The following is a 25,310-nucleotide window of genomic DNA, read 5'->3' as shown; positions in this document are numbered from 1 at the left end:
CAATCGACAAATCAGGTGAGCAAAGTTCAAAAAGGGAAATGAAGGATCAAATGGACAATAAACCTCAAGGGCTTTTGCACACACATCAAGTGACATACCTAGTGTGTAGAAATGCCTTCAAACCAAGTCAGATAATACTCCAAGTCCTTCAACTAATCTCATCTTCAAGACAGTGCAACTTCCTTTCTAAATCTGCAAAAACCTCCAAGTATGGAACTCCATCATCAACATCCATGGGTTCAGAGTCAAACACCATGTCTTCTACTGAGATGGCCCATAGTTGGCTTCTTCCTTTACTCCGGGTCTTCGGACCTAAACACAACCGGGTTTCCGGGTCAGGTTAGGGTTAGGTTAGGGTTGGGTTTCACACAAGGAATTCAAACATGACCAAGAACTCAAAGTTTTTGCAAGTATGTTGCATTTTTTTCAACTATAGAACTCAAAAATGCAAAAGAGGCCTTGATCGATAGTTATTGGATCATGGCCATACAAAAAGAGTTAAATCAATTTGAAAGAAATGATGTTTGGGAACTCATTCAAAAACCCCGAGATCATACCATCATAGGCACCAAATGGGTATTTAGAAGCAAGCTTGAAGAAAGTGGTCAAGTTGTTAGAAACAAGGCTAGGTTGGTTGTCCAAGGGTATAATCAACAAGAGGGAATTGATTTTGATGAGACCTATGCACCCCGTATCCAGTTGGAATCCATAAGAATGTTATTGGCATTTGCATGCCATAAGAACTTTAAGTTATATTAAGTGGATGTGAAAAGTGCATTCTTAAACGAATTCATTATGGAGGAAGTGTATGTTGCACAACCTCCGAGATTTGAAGACCCTACCTACCCCAACCATGTCTTTAAACTTAAAAAGGCTCTATATGGACTTAAGCAAGCTCCACGAGCTTGGTATGAAAGGTTAAGCAAATTCCTAGTTCAAAAGGGATTCTTAATGGATAAGGTAGACACCACATTATTTGTAAAGTATTAAAATAATGACATTATTATTATGCAAATATATGTGGTTGATATCATTTTTTGTGTTATAAATGAATCTTTATGTCATGATTTTGATACTTGTATGAGAAATGAATTTGAAATGAGCATGATGGGTGAATTAAATTTCTTTCTTGGTTTGCAAATTAAACAATGTGGAAATAACATCTTCCTTAGTCAAACCAAGTAAATCAAAGAACTGATAAAGAAATTTGATGTGACTTCTCAAAAGGCTAGTGGAACACTCATGAGCACATCTTTGAAATTATCAAAAGATGAGAATGGGAAGCCCTTTGATGCTACTAAGTATAGAGGCATGATCAGAGGCCTTCTATACTTAACGGCTAATAGACCTAATATAATGTTTAGTGTTTGTGCTTGTGCAAGATATCAAGCCAATCCTAAACAATCCCATGCATGTGCTGGGGAAAAAATTCAAATATTTGAAGGGTACATTAAATTTATGTTTATGGTACCCTAAGGGTTAAGAATTTGACCTACTAAGTTTTTCAGAGCCGACTTTGCCGGTTTCCATGTTGACCTGAAGAGCACAAGTGGAATATGTCACTTGCTTGGACCATGCTTAGTATCATGGTTTAGCAAAAAACAAAATTGTGTTGCTCTTTCAACAACCAAGGAGGAATACGTAGTGGCCGGGAAGTGTTGTGCTCAAGTATTATGGATGAAACAAACCTTATTAAATTATAAGGTTCATCTTGAGAAGTGCCCTATCAAATGTGACAACACTAGTGCCATAACCTTAGCAAGAACCCTAAGTGAGTATGGTTTTTTTGAACTAGGGAGGGAACCAAGGCTCATTGATATCTTAGAATAAGTCTATTTTTCAAAATTCCCACACTCAGACTCATTTTAGAGTATAAGTGTAGTTCAGCAATCAGACGATCGTCTATTTGAAATCAGACGGTCGTCCGTCTGAAATCAGGTAGTCGTCCATCTTATTCCAAAGACCCAGATAGATTTTCCATCTGATACAAACGATCATCCATCTGGTTAAGTGAGTGTTTGTTAAAAAGGGGCCTTTGTTTGAACGAACCTATTTCGTTCAAACTGCCCTCTCTACCTTTTCTCTCTCTCTCTCTCTCTCTTTCTCTCCTTGCTCCCTGCAAATAGGGTTTCTTAGTCCAAGTATTATCGTTCGAATCTTGTGGTAACTCCGGTGTTGTTGGAGATTTTGATCCTCTCCTGAAAGGTTAGATTTCTCTCTCTCCTTTCTCTCTCTTGTTCATGTGTTTCTTCTTGTTATTGATTGTTGGTGTTTTTGTTCACCCAACTGAGATCGTTTTCTCATTATATGCCTAAGACTTGAAAACCACATATCTATTTGATTGTTTTCTCTCTTTTATAGTTGCTGCACTTCCATCTTGCAAGACCATAAACAAAAAAATTTATACTCTTTCAACCAAATCAAATTTTTGGCTTTTAGGTACAAAAATCCTGAAATTCCCAAGTTGATTAAGAGCTCCTATTCTGTTGGTCACTTCTTATGTGGGTAATCACATTGCAGTTTTAGTCCTCCCCAATGCATGATCTAATACCTACAATCACTATTCTCCTTGATTTCAAATGATCAAAAATGACCAAACCTAATCTTTTATGATTTCAAAATTGGACTTAGGAATCACCTAACTCTTTTAGGAGCCCTTCATATTTTTTTCTCTCTCCATCCCTATCCTATTCTATATTTGATATTTGTAATCTTAAAAATTACTTATATCCTAAAATGTGTGGTCTTGTATCTTGATAGGTTAAAAATGAGCACCTCACAGCAGAAAAATCCATCTGTCAGAGGGGGTTCATAACGGGCCTCATCATCTCAGGTTCCTCCACTACCTCCCGAATCACCTAAAAATTCTCCTCCTAGAGGAGACAAATGTTTAGGGATGACCTTGCCAAGGAAATACATCCACGAACCCTTGGGAGGCATATTCAACAAGGGAAAACCGCTGATCATGTTGCCCTTGGTCAATTTCCCATTGTACCCCTCTTTAGAGACATGGGTTGGGGTCCTATACTTAAAGTTGATGAGCCTATCTTCCCCAGACTTGTCACATACTTCGATGCTAACCTAAGGCATGAGCATGAGGGAGAGGACCTAAGTATCACCTCCTATGTCAAAGGGAAGGACATTCACCTCTTTATTACTGTCCTCTCCACCCTTCTTGGGATCACCACAGAGGGTGACCTCCGGTTTTGGACCTACAAAGACCCCATACCCTAGGACATTAACATAGATGAAATCTATAGTCATAATTTGAAACCCAGAGATTGGCCCCAATACTACCGATCCATTAAACAAACCATGTTTCATTACCAAACTAGAACCATCAGCCACATCACCCAATTAAACATTCTGACTAGGAAGGGACACCAGACTGACCTCACCTCCTTCTAGGTCTATGTAGCCCATTGTGTTCTCTTTCATCAACCCCTATGTCTTCCATTCATCATTCTCTCATATATGGTTCAGATTGCTTCGACAGGGAATATGAGCTTACCCTATGGTACCCTTCTTACTCGAATCTTTCAAAATTTTGGAGTCATCTTCACACATGAAGTCTTCCTTCTTTCACCTCTTTGGAGCCCATCCTTCCCGCTAAAAGGCCAGCCACAGATGCAGCCCGACGTCAAAGAGAAACACTCACAACAGCCGCCCCACAAGACATGGATGTGGAAGGTGCACAGGTTGGACTACAGTTTCAGCAGTTTGACACTCGCATCTATAGCCTTCAACAGCATTTTGATCACCAGTTTGATGCACTAGCGAACCTCATGCGTCACGTGATGACTCATCTCAACATTCCCCCATGCCTTAACCAACTCATGACGATGCTAGTAATGAAGAGGTTGGTGATGATGACAATGATGAGGATGCCAAGGATACTGAAGCCAATGTTGAGGATGATACTGAAGATGAAGCTGAGTAGTCTTGATAGTCTAGGTGTCACTTTTTTGTGTGTGATTTTCTATGTAAAGACTGGATGTTCTCTTTTTGAAACACTTTGATGGCTTATATGAACTTGTCTATACATATTGTGTACGATTTATTTATCTGATGTACTGTGCATAATCTCTTAATCAATGCAAATCAATTTTTCTATATTATCTCCCTGCTTCCCATTGTCATTTTATTTCCAATGCTTGCATTAAGGGGGAGGCCTATATTAAGGGGGAGCATTCCATTCTTTTCTCTTTTTGTTGATGACAAAGGGGGAGAGATTTGTGAACATGTGATGTTTAACATAATGATCTATGTTTGGGGGGGTATTTAGGGTACTTTATAGTGTGATGCTTTTTTAGGGGCAGTTGAGGTACTTCATGGCAAAAATTCAAAATGATGCATGTGATGTAAAACTTGCATGAGTGATGATTTTACTATCTATAATGATTATTCATATGTTATATCACTTATGTGTTTGTCATCATCAAAAAGGGGGAGATTGTTGGGAAATGCCATGTCAGCATCGCCACATTAACCTCCATTAGCTTTGATGATAACAAACACGATTACTAATGTCTATATTAAGTTGTGATTATCCAGCTCATTACTAAAGAAAATGGACCAAATCCAACTCATTGGACCAAATTCATTGGATGCTCAAGCCCTAGTCAAGATCAAGTAAACTTGGACAAGGAACCAAAGTCAAGATGAGCATCAAGATCAAAGCACAAGAAGATGCGAAAATCAAGTCAAGTTCAAGACTTAGAAGAATTCAGGATTTAGGACACCTCCCATGCACTCATATGATATTGTATTTAATTATACACATATTATGTCATTATACTGACCTATGACATGTTAGGAAGATGTATGAGCTTAGGGTTGGCTAGAAATCCCTAAAAACCCCTTAAAGTCCCTAAATTCCCATTGTGCTTTTCTGCAAACGGACATCCGTCTAGAACCCAAAAGTCGTCCGTTTGGTCACAGAAGCCCAGACGGAATATCTGTCTAGTATAGCTTAAGCCCAACAGCTAATTTCAACGGCTAATTTTCTAGACGGATCTCCGAATGATTCAAAAGAATGTCTGTCTGGAATGAAAACTGGGAGAAAAATTCTATCCGTTGGGAGGTTGGGTCAAGCAATTGAATACCATATTTATAAGCCCAACCACCCCCATTTGAGAGCTTCTACCTTGCCTATTGAGTTATTACAACCTTGCAATTCTCAAGCTCTCAATTTGTGAACAAGCATTGATTACTTGCCTTCCAACTTCACTCAACTTTGAAGGACAATCCAAAGTTGTCAAGCAACCTCATTGGTGTAAAGCTTGAAGTGATTGAAGGCCATTGGCGCTTCATTAGTGGTGCATCCATTCCTTTGAAGCATTCATTCATCATTGCATCACACTCACACAAGGGGTAAAGTGTCACACCCCTTGTTAGGTAATATCTTCCATCTCCTACATTGTATTGTTGTTCAATTCTAGTCTAGGTTGATTGGAATTGGTAGAGGGTGTCCTTGCCCTATTTAGAACACAGGTTGTAAAGGGTGCTCTTTCCCTATAGAACATAGATTGTAAGGGTTTGATCTCTACCCATTGTATTGAAAGAGAATCACTAGTGGAATACTTTCTAGAGGCCAAGAGAGGAGTGGACATGACTTGAAAAGTTGAACCACTATAAAATACTTGTCTTGTGATTGATTGCATAACCTTGATCTCATTGAAATTTACAATTTATCTTGTATTTTCAATTAAACTGAAAAATTAGGCAAACTCACTAGTTGCAACCTATTCACCTCCCCCCTCTAGGTTGCCTTAACATCAACCATCCAAAAGAGGCAAAATTAAAACATCATTATGTTGAACAAGTAATTCGTTCAAAATAGTTGATCCTGGTCCTAAGAAATATCAAGATGGAAGGCCTAGAACAGAATGCACAAAATGTGGGAAGATAATTTTGGCTGGCCCCCAAAAAAGGGGGACCACTGGTCTCAATAATCACATGAAAAAGTGTTTTAAGGAAGATAACAAGAACATAAATCAAATGATGTTGCAATAAAGTTATGGGAACTTGGGGATGAAAAGCTTGAAAATTGACCCGAATGTAGTGCGTGACATGGTCTTGGAGTTGATTGTTAAGAACGAACTCCCTCTAAGATTTTTAGAGTATCTAGAGTTTAAGAAACTAATGATATATCTCTATCTTGAGTATTCTCCTATTAGTAGGAATACTCTTTTGAGTGATATTCATAAAATCTTTATGAGGGAGAAAGTTGCTATTAGAGAGGTAGTGAAGATATCATCTGGAAGAGTGTCAATCACAATAGATCTGTAGATTTCAATAGCTAATGATGGGTATATGACCCTCACTGCTCATTATATTAATAAGTCATGGGTTTTGCAGAAGAAATTGATAAAGTTTTGTATACTAGCACCACCACATTCGGGTGCAAATATATGTGATGATGTTCACAAGATTTTGATTGGTGGGGGATTGAACAAAAATTATTTTCAGTGATAGTTGATAATGCAAGTTCCAATGATTGTGGGATTAATTATTTGAAGTCCACTTTGAATTCAAATGATGCTAAAGGACCACATCCTTCCCTTATATACTATACTAAAGGACCACCCTCCTCTCCTTACTCCTTGTGTGGGGATGCCTGCCAAAACAAGGGTAGTATTTGTCAGAATACTCCAATCTAAGGTTGAAGGGGTCAAATCAAACTGGGAAGATTCCCAAGTCTCTGAAACCTCATCATTTGGTAACAAAGTCTTAGAAAATTGATGAAGCTACTAATTAATTGTCGGCATCAACCTATTTGGGTCAGGTTTAGCATGCTTAAAAATAATAGAATTTCTCATCTGCCAAATATAGTAGCAAGAGACCATGATTACATTAAACACCCAAGTTTATTAAAATCCCTATCCCAATTCGAAGCAATCTTTTGAGGGAAAAAATCTACAAATGAAGGGCCCTCGAGAGATTCGGTGTGCAGGCCAAGAGAGCCAGCTCCCCAGATGTGTTTAATCTAGTCACATGATAGAAACAAATGCCATCTGAACGCCTCTTTTTTTCAAAAGGGGAAATTTGAACTAGAATTGGATCTTTTTTCAGTCACTCTAGCTGATAGGCCACAATGAATGAGTTTCCAAAAGGAAAGTTTATTTGTAAGAAGAGTTTAACTCCCAGAAGAAATGCCTCCACTTGCTATGACATGGAGGAGGATGTGAAAGGTGAGATAGCTAGAGTTACCTTTTGGGTGGAGAATTGTCTTGTCTTATTGATGCGTCTCAGTTAAACTCCTGGATCCGACTGAGCCTCCTCTCGTATCCGGGACGATGAGTCCTGCAAGAAAGGTTAGATGTGGGCCGGTTTGTGTGCTGGGCAGCTGCCTCCGATGGCAAAGTCGATAATGAACAGAAATGAGGTCTCGTGCAAAAGCTACACAAGATTATACTCAGAGTGTATTGGATGCTTACCGGAGATGTATGTCCCCTATCTTATATCGTTAAAGTTACCTTGTATACATTTGGTAAGTCTATCCGACGGGGGCGATCATATCTCCTGAGATTGCGCCTTCCTATTATTAATCCCGTGTAATCAACGATAGAGTTGACTTTCTTGATAGAGAAAGGTTACCATATTAGTTGAGGGTCCATCGTGCCTCAATCAATCCAGTCGGCTATTATCCCGATTTGATGTGGAGCCCCAATTGGGTATAACCCGATGGACTAGGAAGCCCATGCCATGAGGTGACCGATCGGATGTGTAGACCCGTCCGGGTCTGACCCGGTTGGGTATGAAACTTCTGTATCATAAGCCCCCTATCCCAATCGTTGTTCACAATGTGCGGGATAATAAGGAAGTTGAGCCGTTGGGTGTTGTCTCGAGTATGTGCTCGAACGATACCCCCTTCTAGATTTGCCAAGTTTCTGAGAAAGTACTGGCTATCCATGATTGAGGTAGCTATCGGGTACTATCCCGATCATGTGCTTGAACGATACCCCCTTCTAAATTTGCTAAGTTTTTGAGAAAGTACTGGCTATCCATGATTGAGGGCAATTGTCAAGTTACGATCATCTTTTCCCGATCATTATTTTATCTCATTCGGGAGAATGAGGGTGTCCCGTCATCATATATAAACCTGTCATTTGTCCCGACCAATGAGAGAGAGGAACCTCTTGTCTCGAGTGTTGTTCCACATTATTCGGGAGAATGAGGGGGTGTTTCTTTCGGGCGCATTAAATGTCTACAATGAAGTGACTAGCCGTTTTCATAACGGTTTTCCTCGAGGTCCTCGCCCAGTCTGGGCTTGACACATCAAATGGCTATGCGTAGGCTCATAATGAGTGTTTCGGGGAGTCAGACCGTCCTCCTTCCTGAACCGTCAATCATTAATGGACGTAACCGTTCGATCAGGAAGCGTAACGTCTCTTTCGGTGGTATAAATAGAAACCTCCCTTCTTCGTTTTTGACTTACAATTTCCTTTGCTCTCGACTAAGAAAGACTCCCGACTAAGCTCTCGAGATCTTCTCAGTATTCAAGTAGTAAGTTCTTTCTTCTTTTCCATGGCCCCGAGGAGATATAAAGTTAAGAGGCCAAAAGTGAGTTTGAGGGGTTTTAGGTTTAAGCCTAAAATTCCCGTTCCCGTGCATCGGGAGAAACGTCGTCGGGCTGAGGGATATGCAAGTGAAGGCGACAGTGATCAGACAAAAAGGTATAACCTAACCGGGGACCGTCTGAAAGACCTTCACGAGCAATCTTCAGACGACGAGAGGTCCCGTTATTCTAGTGGCAGTTCTACCGAAGATGATGATTCTCGGGTCCTTGAGGAGATTAGAGAGATGAACCACAAGGATAAGGAACTCCAAGCTTCCCGGGCCATGGCTGCTCAGGCTGCTCAGGATTAAGTATAGGATATTCCCAATGTTGAGTCTTGGGAGGGGCCTGAGCAATCCTCGGGCTCCAATTCTGCCACTGCTTCGCCCAAAAGTGTCTCGAGGCCTGAGTCTACAGCCACCTCTCGGGATCCTTCATCTTCGTCTTCTCAAGCTTTCCTGAGGACAGATGTTCCTTCCACGTCCCGAGTCTCTAGTAGAAAAGCCCCACCCCGTCCGCCTTTCCAACGTCCCAGTGGTTTTCGGGGAGCTATTCCCCACAAGCCGGATCGAAAAACTTTAGATCTTGCTGCCTTGGCATTGGCCCAGTCCCAGCCTTTGAGCCCTTGGCATGTTGACTTTGTTCAGAATTCCTCGGGACCAGAGTTTTACCTTTGTTCCCTTTTTGCTGAGGACTTAGATAGGTTCAAATCCAGTTTTGGTATACCCGAGGGATACCAGGTTATACTCCCGACCAACGAACAAAGGGTGAACAGTCCCTCGAGGGGATTTTATCCCTTATATTATGATGCCTTCATCGGGGGGCTGCGTCTCCCCTTACACTATCTCTTTGTCGACTTCTTACAACATTATGGGCTTAGCCCGTCTAACTTGAGCTCGAATAGCTGGCACATCATGATTAGGTTCGTAGGTTTCTATTATGCCTTTGGAGTTTTCCCGACCTTTGGCACGTTTCATCCTTTTTATTCTTTGCATCCTCACACCCAGCATGGCTGGTTTTTTCTTTCAAAGAGAGTTTCTTCTTCCTTCCAAGGAAATTTCATTTTGAAGGATTCTCTCCCATCCACCACCAAGAAGTGGAGGGAATTTTTTCTCTTCTTCAGACCCCCTGCTCCCGAGCCTTTCCTTACCCAATTCCAGGAAGTGTCCAAGGAAGACATTGACCGCCTGAATTTTCCGGTCAACCTAGATCTCGAGGAAGAGGAAAGGGTCGGGATCATTAACCAAGTCGAGGATGACGAATTTGCAGTCCATGGGTACTCCATGGAATATGAGTCAGTCCTTCTGTGACACCCAGCCCAAATCTAGCCCGGAAACCCGATCTGTTTTGGGTGAAGTAGGTTTTGTTTAATGTTGACTTTGAAGCTTGACCGTGATTTCAGTTTTACTATCTCTTAAAATCTTAGGAAGATGTCTTTGTGGGCCATCTCAGTAGAAGATATGGTGTTTGACCCAAAACCCATGGATATTGATGATGGTGTTTCCTTATGGAAACCTTACTTGATTTGGTGTTGAAATATTTATTTGTGAAGAAGAACTTGGTTGATGGACCTAAAGCTTAGTTGGACCTAGTTTGAAGACTTCCCTCCATACTAGGTAAGTAGTACGATGTATTGAAAGAAGCCCATCCAAAAATATTGAAGTTAGGCCCATTAAATCCCTATTTTTGACCGAGCAGTGGCATTTTGGTAAATATCTGTTTTGAAGGTTTTCAAAAGCTTTATTTCTTTTAATTTCGTGGTAAACTATTCCCACCATGTTTCTAAACCTCTTGATAGTGTGGGATCGACCTTTGAACTTCCTCTTTGGCAACCAATCAACCAACAGGGTCAGTTTGGTCAGTTTGGTGAAACCCTAGTAACTCTTGAACTCTTTGTGCTATTTAAAAGGGGGGAACTCTATGTTTTTCACTCCCACTATGTTTCTAAGCCTTGGGAGAACGTGGGAAGATCCCTAGATCCTCTCCTTCAAAGTCAAGGAAGATCCTCAAGTATCTGTTCAGGTTTCTTCAGCGGTTTCTCTTCTAAAAGGTTGGTATTCAATTCGCTTCTTCTTTAATTCATTCTTTCTTCTCTACTTCTGATTTTCTGATCATGAGAAGGGTGTTACACTACTGTAATGACCTCTTCTTTAATTCTTTTAGCCCTAGAGTGAATCTTTATCCTCCCTAGTCTTTTCGTGGGATACACGGATTCTTGTTAGTAATCCCTAATTGTATGATTTGAATTTCTTTCCCTTCACTTTAATTGAGAACCTTATTTTCTCTCATTAGTAGACCCTTCCTAATTCCATTCTTTATTTTGAAATACTAATGAGATGTTCCTTTATCAATCTTGGGTTGTTTTTGTGAGAATTAATTATGGGTAACTCTCATGAGAGGTAACCAACTCTTATGAGAGGTAACCATATATGAAACCCTATTGTTCTTTTATTTGTTGGAAACTCCCCAACACCTTTTTCAGATTGTGCATTCTTTGTTTCTCTTTCCCATGGGTGAATCTTGATTCTTTGTTTCTCTTTCCCTTGGGTGATATTTGTGTTAACCTAAACTTGATCACTATATTTTCTTCATGATCCATGTTTAACCTAATTAGGATTTCTAACTATTCTTTCTTCGTTCTTGTTCTTGTTTGAGATCAGGAAAAAGATGATGCATCCTTGCAACCATCTATTCCATGATCTCATTCTATTCTTTGAGATCTATGATCATCATCATGATCTTAACCCTGGCTAATAGATTCTTGAAACCTTAACCCTAACCTTTGAATGATCTTTCTGGAAACCTCTTGTAACCTTCCATGTGAGGGAAACCTCATGGGTAATGTTTCTGTTAACATAAACTAGATTTCCTATGATTTCTTGTTATTTTCTTGATAACAATCATTCCCTCTCTTTCCGTGATCATAACCTTTTCATGAGCCATATGTTATGATGAAACCCTAACCTCTTTGTTACAAACCTATTATGATTGATTTTTCGGACTATGATCTCCCCCATGTCTTCATTTGGGTTAGGTTGTACTTGGTCTTCAACCCCATGAGCAAAGCACCCTTGTATAGCAATATACATGGGGGCGGTTGCTAGTGGCGGTTGATTAAACCAAGCGACCGCCTTAAGCGACCGCCCGGTTCTGCTTGCGGGAAAATGCCCTATTTTGCCCCCTGTTCGTTATAAATAGCATCCCTCGCCCTATTAACGCATTATTATGTTCGGGATTGCTATTTTGGGCGATTAGGCGGCAGTGAATCGTGCAGGATTCAGGTCTGAAGTGCTGTTAATGATATGAAACCTTTTCTCTTCTATTCTTGGTGATTCTGATTAAGGTAATGAATCTCCATCTGCAATTCTCTTCTTTTTAACCTCTAATTGATATGAACCCATCTCCTTTTTGTTAGTGGTTACCCATTAGATTTGTTGTACTCCCTTTCCAATGTTCTTGATGAGATCGTGTCCAGAAACGAATCCCTGCATTTGTTAATGGATGGATCTAGTCAAGGGGAAAGTTTATGGGTAATCCATTTATGATAATTGTTAGGTTTCTTTTCACCTAGTGTCTCTTGGAGTGTTAGATTCGAGACTTTGGCTATGATCACTCAAAATCCGGATTGAAAACGGATGATCAGAAGCCTGAGTTTCAGATTTGAACTCTTTGTTTTTGGGGCGGTCACTAGTGGCGGTCGCTCAACCTAAGCGACCGGCTCAAGCGACCGGCCGGTTTCCAGTGTCTGTGTAAGTTTGATTTTGGATTTGTTTTGACTCTTGACTCTTTTATATTCTTGTAACCTTATGCCTAGGTGTTCTCTGTTTCAAGTAAAAGTCTTATAATAGTTTCTGGAATTCAAGTTAGAGGAGTTTTACATAATTACAGGTAAGGACATGCATTCTTATTTATATGCAATTACATATACATGATGATTCTGTTGTTCTATTTATTATTCTTTGATCATGTAACTTGCTGTAATTGTATAAAGCATGTGAATCTTATTGTACACTTGCTGTTTGTGGTGTTCCTTGATGTACTTCATCTTTTATGATATCGCACAACTGTTCATGATATGATAAAGAGTGATGTAGTGTGATTGTGATGGAAGGGGTATTCCATTGGGATATCTTGGCTTCGGATATCAGAAGGTTGTGGAATGGGACACATGCCTGCTGATGTCTCCAGCACTATCATGATTACTTGATGACATACTTAGGGAGTCTAGAATTGCATGGCTAGGTACCCCACATGCTATTACCCTTTCGGCAGGGGAATTGAAGCCGGGTGACCCGTGACTATGTTTCATCCTATAGCGGTAACCAGTCCGTGCGGAGACTCTGTGGTCCACTATTGGTCATGTAATGGTAGGGTTGCATGTGTTAGGGTTGGGCTCATGGACGTCCAAGGAGCGGACCGGGTGTCGCGAGGAGTCATGAGAGCATCCGCCCCAATAATATGTGGATGACCATAGGGTTAAGGAGTAGAGTCCAACAAAGGTAGCCAGTCCGTGAGGATTCTCACTCCTAGGTTGCGAAGGATACTGAACCGAGTTGGTTGGTGCCATAGGGGAAGTATCTGGACTTCATATAGTATGTTACCATTATGACCTTGCATTGGATTAGAAACCCCGACATGCGCCAGTACTCATTGCCAATGGTTGTGGTGAGAGAGTGTTGACTTAACCCCCAACCACGGTTTTGAGAGCCAGGTGTGGACTTACCCCTTTGCCCAGGATCCCTACAGAGGTAACCAGTCCTTGCCGGATCAGAGTGATGAGACTTACCCAAAGGAGGGCTGGCGTATATCTTAAAGCATGTCAGCCATTAGAGACTTGCATAGTTAGATCTTAGTAGCATTCATATTTCTGCATACCATCCATATCATTTCATTTGTGCATTTGTAGATTGTATTGACATATATATGAGAATTGCTTGTTCCTTACTGAGTTCGTTGGAACTCATTCCTTTCATTGTATGTATTATATAAACTGTACAGATGGTTGCACAACGTCGGAAGTTGGAGATGATTCGTATGAAAGAGCCTTCTCGTTTGAAGCTGATGTGGCACAGACAGTGATACATGAACTTGCAGAGCATGAAGCCTCCTGAAGATGAAGACTATTTAGTTACTTATTTTGCTTCCGCTGAACTCGATATTACTTTTGATTCTTGATCTTCCTTCTTTCGTTCGTTCTTGGATTTTTATTGGAGTATTTGGACTCCTGTAACCTTTTTATTGATTATTGTACTATTCTTGCTCTTGATTACAGGTATTTGTATTTATTATTATTGATAGACTAAAACCATGGATCCTGTGATGGATCGCACCCACGGGTCTTCGGGCGAGTAACCGGGCCTGGCGGGCGGGGTGTGACACCTTCAGCTGTGGGGTTTCTCCCCGGGTAAGTTTTTGTTTATATTGCTTTCATTTTGTATTCTCTGTGCTGACCTGATTATATCTCTTTGTTTTGCAGTAGCCCAGAATAGTTCTGATGACAATCTGTTGACTGCAGCTCTCGGGGGAATGGACGAGGCTCAAAGGAGGAAACCTGTAACAACTACTAAGGCTTCTTCCTCTGGGGTCCTAAAAACAAAGGCTCCCATTCAAGGCTCTGTCCCGGCTAAAGCTTTTGTGGCCAAGGACCAAACTTCTGTGGCTGCTGGCCCGACCGGGACTGAGAAGAGTCCCAAGAAGAAAGTACCTCCCTCGGGAGGTGAAAAATGAAAGCGGAGGTGGTTCCTCGTCCTCCAAAGAAGGTTCGTATCTACGAACCCGAACATGAAGTTGGGCCTTCAACTTCAGCTGGGAATCCCGACTTCAACTCGGTTTTTTCTGACTCAGTGCACGCCGAGCAGTGGTTGAACAATGCCACTGAAGACGCTGATCGGGAGTACTTGCGGAATCTTCCCAACCGTGAATTTTTTGATGAGGAATTTAGGTAAAGCTCTCCCGATTCCCTCTCATTCTTCTTCTCTTTTTTATTCCTTGTTGTCTAATGTTCCTTCTTCAGGTATGGGGCCGGGGCGGTTCATATTTTTGCCGAATCCCTTCGTAGGGCTCGGGACCAGGCTAACCAGTTGGCGTTGGCCGAACAGCTTCATCAGCAAGCGAACATTCGGGCTGGTCAAGCGGTGACTCGAGCTGACCAAGCAGAGAAGAAGTTGGAGGAGGCCAAAGGGAAAATGGCCAAGTTGAAGAAAGAGAGGGATGGCTTTTCTAGAAGCAAAGGCAAATACAAGGGAAAAGTCAATGATCTTGAGAAGAAACTCGGGAAAGCTGCCAAGGACTTGAAAGCATCTAAGGCTCTCCTGGCCGATGAAAGGAATGTGAATGCGCAACTGAGGGATGAGCTAGCTGAACTGAAAGCTTCGGGGGCTCAAATTTTCAGGTGGAAGGTGTTAGAAGATTACTTTGCCACCGAGGAATTCAAAGCATTATCGGTGGCCATTGCCACTCCCGCCTTCAGAAGAGGATTATGCATTGCCTTCAAGAAGACACTTCAACAAACAGAGCTTCCTTGTCCCCAAGAGCTGGAGAAGCTTTTGGACCCTCAGTTGTACGATGAGCTCAAGCTTCCCCATTCAGAAGGTCTTCCCGAACTCGAGTTCGTCCCATTCCCTGATGCTATCGACTACATCGATCCTCCTCCTCAACACCATCCCGAAGAGGAAGCGAAAGAGGAAAAAGGAGAAGAAGAAGAAGTAGAGGATGAGGAAGGGGTTGAAGGGGAGTTGGAGGAAGATGCTGAAGATGATGGCCCAAAGAAATCCTTTGTTGAGGAAGAAGCCGGGGGTTCCCCGACTGACACCGCTGTTGACACTAATGTGTCCAATGAAGGTTTGGTTGAGACTACTGTTGAAGAGAACCCTCCCGCAAGCCCCTCCTTGAAGATTGATCGAGAAGCTCAGGATCTTGAAGCTTTTTGTATCCCGAATCATGTATTCAATTAGTGCTTTTGGTCTTCGAACCATGTAATCCTTTTGCGAATGAATTTTTTGACTAAGTGTTTTGCAACCATTGCCTTTGAAGTTTGTTATTTAATGATCGGGAATGCTTCATGCTTAAGTCTTTAAAAAAGGCGCAAGGCATTCGGGATGGTCCCGATTTGCCACAATAGCTTTTAGTCTAAATGCTAAGTCCTTCAAAAGGCGCAAGTCATTCAGGGTGTACCCGAATTACACAAGCCCTTAGATAAAGGTGCCAAAAACAAACGCGAAGGACCCGAAAATGTTTATCTTTTAGAAAAAGATGTAAGTCCTTAATTGATAAGCATGCATTTACCATTATTTATTTGATTTAATTCCCCATACTTATTTAATTAAAGAGAGCTAATTGAGTATTTTTGTGTATTTTTCAGGAATAAGGTGATTTTGGATATTAGAGATAATATGGAGTAAAGTTGGCAAATATATTAGATATTGGTGGATTTTAAATCATGGCATTCAATCTTGCTGCTCAAGAAATCATGAAAAGTGAGATCTTAGCCAAATTGGAAATATGTGGAGGTCTAAGGAACAAAATTGGTAATAAATCTGAAAATCGGATAAACAGACCTACCTTCAGTATTTTGGGTATTTCTCTCTCGTATGAGCTTGGATTTCGATGATTCAAGATGCTATGGAACGATATTGAAAATATCTACAACTTTCCAGTTTTAAGTTTTTCCAAATTTCGAAAGAATAAAGGTCAAATATACGGGTAAAGAGAGGGGATTCATTGTGTGCGGGAGACATAAAAGAGAAGCCAACCACAGAGAAGAAAAAGGACGGTGAATGCGGCTCTCATCTCTCTCATTGCAGAAGAAGAAGACCACATCTCTCTCTCTCTCTCCCCCTATGTTTCATCTTTATTTTTCTTATGAACTTTGTGATAATGAGTAGCTAGTTCATTTTCTTTGGGATGTAGATGAACCATGCTTATTTCATTAATTTGATTGTTCTATCTCTTCTAGTTGATTGTGTTTGAGTTTGGCCAAAGATGTTCTATAGCTCAGTGAACTAAGCGTGCCAAGCTTCCGCGAAGGACGATAGTTTTGCAAAAATAGGGCATATCTAGGAAGACCATCCCTAATTTGCTTTGAAGAGTAGAGTTATATCGGTTAGGGAAAAGCATTGGGGATTCGAAATCCCAAAGATCTTCACATATTCATAGTTAACGTTTTACATTAGTTAGTAGATTTAGTTTAAATTTAGTTTTATTGAATTCAATCTTAGTGACTTAGCCTCTTAGTTCCCCATAGTTCGACCCCGTACTTTCTGCTTGCTAGATTAGTATAGGATTTTATTTTTGATTGGTTAGCGACACGATCATTAATAAAGGCGCAAAAACAAACGGGAAGGACCCAAAAATGTTTATTTTTAGAAAAAGATGCAAGTCCTTAAAATAAAGGTGCAAATAGACCGGGACGTACCTGAATCTTACTTTATTAAAAAGTGCTAGCCCTTTGAAAAAAGGCGCAAAATAAACCTGGAAGGACCCGAAAATGTCTACTTCCTTTTTGAAAAAGGTATAGAGCTATTGATAGAACTTTCTCAGGTTGGTGGAGTTCCATGACCGATCAATCGGCTTTCCAATCTCTGAGTCTTTCAGTTGGTATGCTCCCGGTCTTGTTTCTTTGCCAACGAGGTAAGGTCCCTCCCATGTTGGAGTTAACTTTCATTGATTCTTTGGATTGGAAGCCCCAGTTCTTCTTAGTACCTGTAAAATCCGGCCTTATCCTAACCCTGACCCGGCCCGGATTTTATACTGTTGCAGGTCCGAAGACCCGAAGTGGAGGTAGAAGAGACTTGTGGGCCCTCGTAGTTGAAGATTCGATGCTTGATCCAGAGCCTATGGACATTGACGATGATGCCCCTTACTTGAGCACATTTTCAGTGATGAGTGAAAATCTGTGCATCGATGAAGATTGAATTAGTTGAGGCACTTATTGGACCCCCGTGATCAATCCGAAGGTATTTCTTGAAACTAGACTTGTTGATTGACTTGTAGGAGAAAACCCAACTCAATTCGGATCTGTCTAGCCTTCCAAATCCACTCCTGAAGTTGTTGTCATGCCTTGGTCGACTGCTTGGTCGACTGACAGTCGACCAGCAGTAATGCAATTCGAATTTTTACAAAATCACTTCCCATTTTGCCCCTACCTTTTTGGAACTCGTGAATGAGGACCTAGGCTAATCATTTGCACTCCAAAGCACGAAGTTGGACACTCTCTTGGGCTTTTCTTGGTGTTTGGGAAGATCTTTGACTCCAATCATTTGTATTGCACATCAATCATCAACTCAAGGTATGATTCTTTCTATCCTTCTTCTAATCTATTCATTTTCTACCAAAGTATGATCTTAAGACCATGGTTGAAGTGCTGCAACCTTGCAAACACTTAACCATGAGTCTTTCCCCAATCAATCTCGTGATTATCACCCCATTCTTGTTATGCCATGATTCAATTAGGATTGCTTACATTTCATTACTTTGATTCCTTTCATTTCAACCTTGTCTTGATTCAAAACTGATATGTGAATGCATGTTAGGTCTAGATTACTATGAATTCATGATTCTAATTTGATTCTTACCATTCACTTAGTTGATTCCCATCATTCTTTACAATTCCAACCAATTCCATTTTGATTTGTGATATTTATCGTATAGAACATAAGACTTCGATTTGGGTATTTTTAATTGGACCGTTGGATCGTCATGAAATTTAGTGTGTAGTATCCTCATACTGTTGTAAACATGCCATCCAAATTTTGTGTCGATCGGAGCACCGGAAGGTCAGTTTCTGACCAAGTTTTGAATTCTGCCATGAGGATAACAAGTCTTGGTCGACTGACAGTCGACCAAGCTAGTCAACCAAGATATGAGATCACCCCTGTACTTGACCGAATTGATTCGTTTGACCTCTGATTCGACTGTTTTCTTCTCTGATGTTACTTGTATGTTGTCTAGGGTACCAGCACTGATTTCTAGCACTATTCTTGGTGATCATTGATTTTATTTGTGACTCGATTAAGGTAAGGACGGTCGTTAACTCAAGTATGTTAATTATGTAAACATGCTTATACCTTGAAAACTCAATGGTTATATTCTTATGTGTATTCCTTTATCATACATGACTATTCTATGCATTCTTATCAGTAGTAGTATGTCACATATCATTTGGAATATCATGTTTAATTGTACTTTATGAATTTCTATATGATTAATCATGCTATGATATGCCTTTGTTTATATGATGAATCATTGATTAAGTATGATATGATGAGATTGAACTTGTGATTCACTACGTATGACTTGGGATTGGGAAGTGTCCTTCCGACACTTCTGTCCTTGGACATCAGAGGGAATAGTATGGGATATTCTCTGAAGGTGTCCATCGACACTTTCCCGGGTTATTGGATGACATGCATAGGATTGTCTAGGTGTATGGTTAGGATATTTCCTTGTCGTATCAGACCCGAATCGGAAGGGTATTGAGACCGAACGACCAGTGGTAGAGTATGGTTGAAGGGCACTCAAGACCGGTATCCACTCCGTGAGAGGACTTGAACCATACTGCGGATACTTGAAAGGGGCCATTTATTGGTAGGGTTGCAAATGGATAGACCTGGGCTCACGGGCGCTCAAGACCGATAACCAACCCGTGAGAGGACGTGAGAGCTTCCCGTTTACCATTTGTGGATGACCGATAGGGTTGATGAGTCCGTAGTCCGAGTTGGTCGGTGCCATAGGATACGCTGACTCTAGTGTGAAGGATACGGAACCGAGTTGGTCGGTGCCATAGGGAAAGTATCCGGATCTGACATTATATGACTGAGTAGATGACTTGCATTGGGCTAGGCTTCGCCATGACATGAGCCAATACTTATACCAATGGTGATGTGAGAGAGTGGTGACTGAATCCCCAACCATGGTTTGATGAGGACCTTACCAAATTACCACGGCAGACCCAAGATATCTATATGATTGAGGGGGAGTGACAGACGACCCAAAGAAGTATGGTGCTATGGCTTAAAGCATGTCTACCTTAGAGACTAGCATACTTAGGATTAGAATCATATATCATCATTGTCTCATATCATCTTGCATCTTATCATGATTTGTATCGAATGAACTGTATATTATGAAACGACTTGCCTTGCTGAGTTCTTTTGAACTCATTCCTTTTGTGCAAATTGTTAGATTATCTTGCAGGTATAGAGATTCTGATGGCGCACACTACGACCCGAGCTATGATCCCGCATACTACCCTTCGGGTGATGGCTACGATGAGAGTCAGGATTATTGTGCCGAGGAGGATTATGGTTCGTACTAGGGTTAGCCCCACCTTAGTGAGGGAGCGGCCGCGCTTGGTCCAATTCATCCATATTTATGAAGAAACAATCATTAGGATTGAAGAAACCTTTGCATAGTGCCCCATTTCCTTGGATGACTGTAAAACTTATGGATATAATGTCTTTAGCTCTTATGGATTTACTCTTGGCATAGATTTGTAACTTAGTTTAATTAACCATCTTTCCGCTACTTTTGAAGGGGTGACTTCTGATCACTCTTTCCCTTTGAGATTACTTTTAATTGAGAAGTTGATACCTGATATTCCGCACTCTGATTGATTATATTTTATTATTCTTTTGATCTGTTTATTGCTTATTTTAAACCTTGATTATATTGTTCATGATTATGTTATCGTATATGTGGGAGGCATGGCCACTCGATCTGGATCTTCGGGCTGTGGATCACATCCCGGGTATGTCAGATAGGATACCGGCTAGGTGGATGTGACAGTACCAAATCTCCCGATCCGTACCTTCGGTTTTTTTACCCAGGAGTTGTAGTGTTGAGCTATTCTTTTTTGGTACAACTGATTTCTTTGTTGTGCCTTCATTCAGGTTTCTTGCAAGAGGTCCAAGTTTTCCCTTAGGCCCTGGTCATTTTGATTTTCATCAAAGGTGTTATAACGTAATGACCCGACCAATACCTCCACGGGAGCTAAGGCTTCGGTTCCATATGTGAGGCAGAACAAAGTTTCTCCAATTGGGGTTCTCGCAGTTGTCCTGTATGACCACAGAACACTCGAGAGTTTCTCGACCCATTGCGCCCGACTATCCTCTAGTCTCTTCTTAATCCTGTCCAAAAGTGTTCTATTGGTGACTTCCACTTGCCCATTGCTCTGAGGGTAAGCAACTGAGGCGAACCGATGTTCAATGTGATATCTTTTGCAAAAGGATTTGAATTCCGCTCCCTCGAATTGTTTTCCATTGTTCGTCAATAGAATTCGGGGTATCCCGAACCTGTAAATGACTTTTTCTTTGAAAAATTTCTCCATTTGCTTTTCTGTGATGGAAGACAGCGGTTCAGCCTCGACCCACATCGTAAAGTAGTCTATGGCAACCACAAGGTACTCCTGATTTCTTGAAGCCTTCGGTAACTTCCCGACTAGGTCCATTCCCCACATTGCGAATGGTGTTGGGCTGGAGATGGGCATCATTGGAACTGGTGGCACCTTTGGAACGTTGGCGTACTTTTGGCATTGTCCACATTTGCGAACATATTCAATAGCATCTTTTTGCACAGTTGGCCAAAATATGCCCGAGCGCAACACCTTCTATGCCAAAGCCTTTCCACCCATGTGTGCGCCGCAAATACCTTCATGAATTTCTGCTAGAGCATAGCTGGCCCGGGAAGGGCCAACACATCTCAAGAGTGGTTCAGTGAAGGGTCTTCTGTATAGTTGGTCCCCAATGATGGTGAACCGGGCCACCTGGTTTCTAATTCTTTTGGCTTCTTTTGGATCAGTCGGGAGTATATTATCCCGAAGGTATTTTACCAAGGGCGTTGTCCAGTCGGGCTTGCGACTGATCTCAAAAGTTTCTATCTCCTGTGTACTCGGGCTATTTAGCTCTTCGATATAAACTGCCGAGTCTAAATTCTTGTAATTTGCCGAAGATAGCCGGGAGAGTTCATCTGCCTTCTCATTCTCCTTTCTGGGTATCTGTTCAGAAGTTACCCATTCAAAGTGAATCTGGAGCTGTTCAACCTTGGACAAATACTTGGCCATTCTTTCATCTTTCGCATTGTACTCTCCCTTGATTTGATTGACAACAAGTTGAGAATCACTCTTACTTCTAATTCTCGAACCCTGAGTGCTCGGGCTACTCATAAGCCTTCTATGACAGCTTCATACTCGGCTTCATTGTTGGAAGCCGGGAAATTAAATCTCAAAGCATAGCTGATCGTGAAGTCCTCGGGACTGCTAAGTGTCAATCCTGCTCCCGATCTAGAAGCACTACTCGAGCCATCGACGTGTAAAATCCACAAGTCCGATGTTCAGTAGTGGCCGTTTGATTCTCATTTTGTGGTAGGGTGCTTTCCACAATGAAGTCGGCTAAAACCTGAGCTTTTATGGCCGTCCTCGGTTTGAACTCGATCTGGTACTCGCTAAGCTCCACCGACCATCCTTCCAGACACATCAGGTCTTTGAAGTATTTTCTTTAGTGGGAAGTTGGTCGAGACTATTATGGGTGTGCTTGAAAATAGGGTCTTAGCTTTCATGATGCCACCAGAAGAGCCAAAGCCTGTTTGTCGATGTCCGGATACCTTGTCTCAGCATCTATGAGTACATGACTCACATAATAGACCGGGTTCTGGATTGTCTCCCCTTTCACCGGTCATGGCGACATTGCGAGTTAGTGAAATGGCAAGATAAACTGTAAGAGGTTCTGCGGTCACTAGTCGGGCCAAGACAGGTGTCGTCCCGAGTGATGTTTTTAGTTGTTCAAATGCATGTTGACATTTCTTCCGTCCAAGTGATTGCCCCGAACTGGGTGTGGCCTTCAATGGTTTGAAAAAAGAATTGCATTTCTCCCCAGCTCGGGAAATGAACCGGTTTAATGCTGCTACCCTTCCGGTCAAGCATTGGATTTCCTTTACTGTGACAGGCAATTTCATTTCGATCAGTGGCTAGATCTTCTTCGGGTTGGCTTCAATTCCCCTTTGGGAAACCGAGGAACTTCCCAGAAGAAACTCTGAAGGCGCATTTCTCGGGGTTCAGACGCATTTGGTATGTTCTCAACACGTCAAAGGTTTCTTCAAGGTCCGCCAAATGTCCTTCTCGAACCAGACTCTTCACGAGCATGTCATCAACGTAAACTTCCATGTTTTTCCCGATCTGTTGTTGGAAAATTTTGTTGACGGCTCTTTGGTAAGTGGCCCCTGCATTCTTTAAACCGAATGGCATCACCCGGTAGTAATAACTCTCCCGATCAGTCATGAATGATGTATGTTTTTCATCCTCCCGACTCATCAAGATCTGGTTGTACCCCGAATAAGCGTTCATAAAGCTAAGGACCTCATGCTCCGCAGTTGCATCAATCAGGAGGTCAATCCTCGGGAGTGGGTAACAGTCCTTCGGGCAGGCTTTATTCAAATCTGTGTAGTCGGTACACATTCTCCACTTCCCATTCGCCTTTTTGACCATCACTACGTTGGCCAGCCAGGTGGAGCATTCAATCGGTTCTATGAAACCCCATTTTTCTAGTTTTTCAACTTCGACTCTGATCGCTTCATGTTTTTCGATTGCGAAGTTCCTCTGTCTTTGGATGACCGGGGTGGCATCTTTCTGGATCCAGAGCTAATGCTCTGCTACCCGCCTGTCTATTCCCGGCATGTTGCTTGCTGACCACGCAAAAATATCAAAGTTGTCATATAGGAACGGTGTGAGCTCCTTTTTAAATTCGTCCAGTTGCTCTGATCTGATGAATGTCCCTTGCTCGAGTAGAGACTGGCTAAGTTGAATTCTCTCCAGTTTTTCTTCCGGTTCCGCTCTTTGCATGCTTTCTTCATCCCGATCGTCACGAACTTCTATGGTTAAAGCGGTTCCCGAACTTTGAGACCTCCGTTTCTCCTTCAGGTAGTTGGCATAACATTACCGGGAGGTAGATTGATCCGAGCAGCATTCTCCAACCCCTACATCAGTCAAGAACTTCAGTTTCATGTGTCTAGGGGATACAACTGCCTCAAGTGCATTGAGCGTCTGTCGTCCCAGTATCACATTGTATGATGAAAAATCTTTCACAACCATAAAGTTGACTCGAACCAGCGTGTCTCAGGGTGACTTCCCGATTTTGAGATCCAAGTGGATCGTTCCTTCGGCTACGACCGAGGATCCTGCAAAACCATATAGGGGGGTTGATGAGGGAGTCAGTAAATCATCAGCCAATTTGAGTCTTTTAAAAGCCTCGTAGGATATCAGATCCACTGATGATCCTGTGTCAACCAAGACCCGGTGGACCTCCCGATTAGCAATTTTATCCTTGATGATAATTGCATCTCATGCGGCGCTATAACTTCGCTCAGATCTTCATCGGTGAAGATTATTGGCTCCGGGCATGCCGAATTTTTTCTCTTTTTGGGTAGGTGCACAGCTCCCATGAACCGTGCTTTTTGCTTTGCCTTCCTGATTGATTCTACAGTCGGGCCTCCCATGATCACGTAGATGGGCGTCTGCTCCCGATCTTCATTTTCTTTTCCCTTATCAGCCTTTTTGGCGGCTTCTCTCGGGCTAGGTGATCGGGCTCTCTTTTTTGGTTTTGGCGAACTAGTACGGGACTTTCCCGATTCCCGTACATACTGACCAAGTTTACCTTGCTAGATTAATTTCTCGATTTCTGATTTCAGAATTCGACAATTATCCATGTGGTGCCCGTAGTCTTTATGGAGACGACAATATTTTGTCATGTCCCGATCCTCTGGAAGAGAATGCAGCTTCCTGGGCCACCTCAAAGATTTCTTGTCCTGGATATTCATCAGAATGTCTGACGGTTTTGCGTTGAGGGGAGTGTAATTCACCCGTCCCTTATCACGCTTCCACTTATTTTTTGACCCCTGATTTTTGTCGTTCGGGGAACTTTTCTCTGTATCCCGATCATATCTTCTGTCTTGATCGGCTTTAGCCCGAGCGTTTATTACTTCGTATATGCTGGCTTGCTTTTTTGGCACTTACGTAACAGTGTCCCGTATGTTTTGGGTTTATATGTTAGCAAGACTTCCAAAAGTCTTTGATGAGTGATCCCACCCCAGAGTGCGTTGTATGCCACTTGATCATCAAGATCTTCGATCTCAATGGCAACTTCATCGAACCGATTCAGGAAATCCCGAATTGTTTCGTTTCTTCCTTGCCGAATGGCGAATAGACTATCTGATGTCTTTTTACTCCCGATGGCACTTCGGAATCGGGCTATGGACTTCTGGGTGAGATCCTAGAAGTTGTTAATGGATCCCGGTTGCAGGCTGCTGAACCATTTGATGGTTGGTCCCTTGAGTGAAGCCGGGAACATCCTGCAAAGTAACTCGTCCTCTCGACCAAGTACTGTCATTACTGACTTGAAGTAGCTTATGTGCTCCTTCGAGTTTGTCTTCCCCTCGAACGGGGTGAAGGTTGGCATGATGAAATTTTGAGGAAGAGGGACGTTCATAATTTCATCTGAGAAAGGTTCTCGATCAACCACATCCAGATCTTCATCGTGGTCCCGATCTTCCAATTTTCGCTCGACCGCTGCCATTCTCCTTCAGAGGCGATCTTGTCTTGCCCCATCTTCATCGGATTCTGCGGCTTCCTCCCTTAGGGAGCGTGTTATAGCCATAGATACCCTTGAACGTGAAGGCTGGGGAAGACTTTCTCCCTGGTCCTCGATTTCCTCCCGACGACTCCTTTGGGGCAAGGATCCGGTCTTAGATGGTATCGAAATACGAT

At 42.0% G+C, this 25,310-nt stretch overlaps 1 protein-coding gene across 1 annotated transcript; it reads right to left on the bottom strand.

The window, feature by feature from the left end:
• Positions 1–21,164: 21,164 nt before the first annotated feature.
• On the bottom strand, positions 21,165–21,719 carry LOC148998612 (uncharacterized). The gene has a single exon (XM_089141831.1). It carries the CDS (start codon positions 21,717–21,719, stop codon positions 21,165–21,167), a length of 555 nt encoding a protein of 184 aa, XP_088997957.1.
• Between the last annotated feature and the right edge of the window lie 3,591 nt (positions 21,720–25,310).

This window comes from Hakea prostrata, unplaced genomic scaffold, assembly GCF_041222555.1.
Source record: "Hakea prostrata isolate BN-2017 unplaced genomic scaffold, UWA_Hpros_2 contig_244, whole genome shotgun sequence".
Lineage (NCBI taxonomy): Eukaryota > Viridiplantae > Streptophyta > Magnoliopsida > Proteales > Proteaceae > Hakea > Hakea prostrata.
This window is presented reverse-complemented; position numbering and strand designations above follow the sequence as displayed.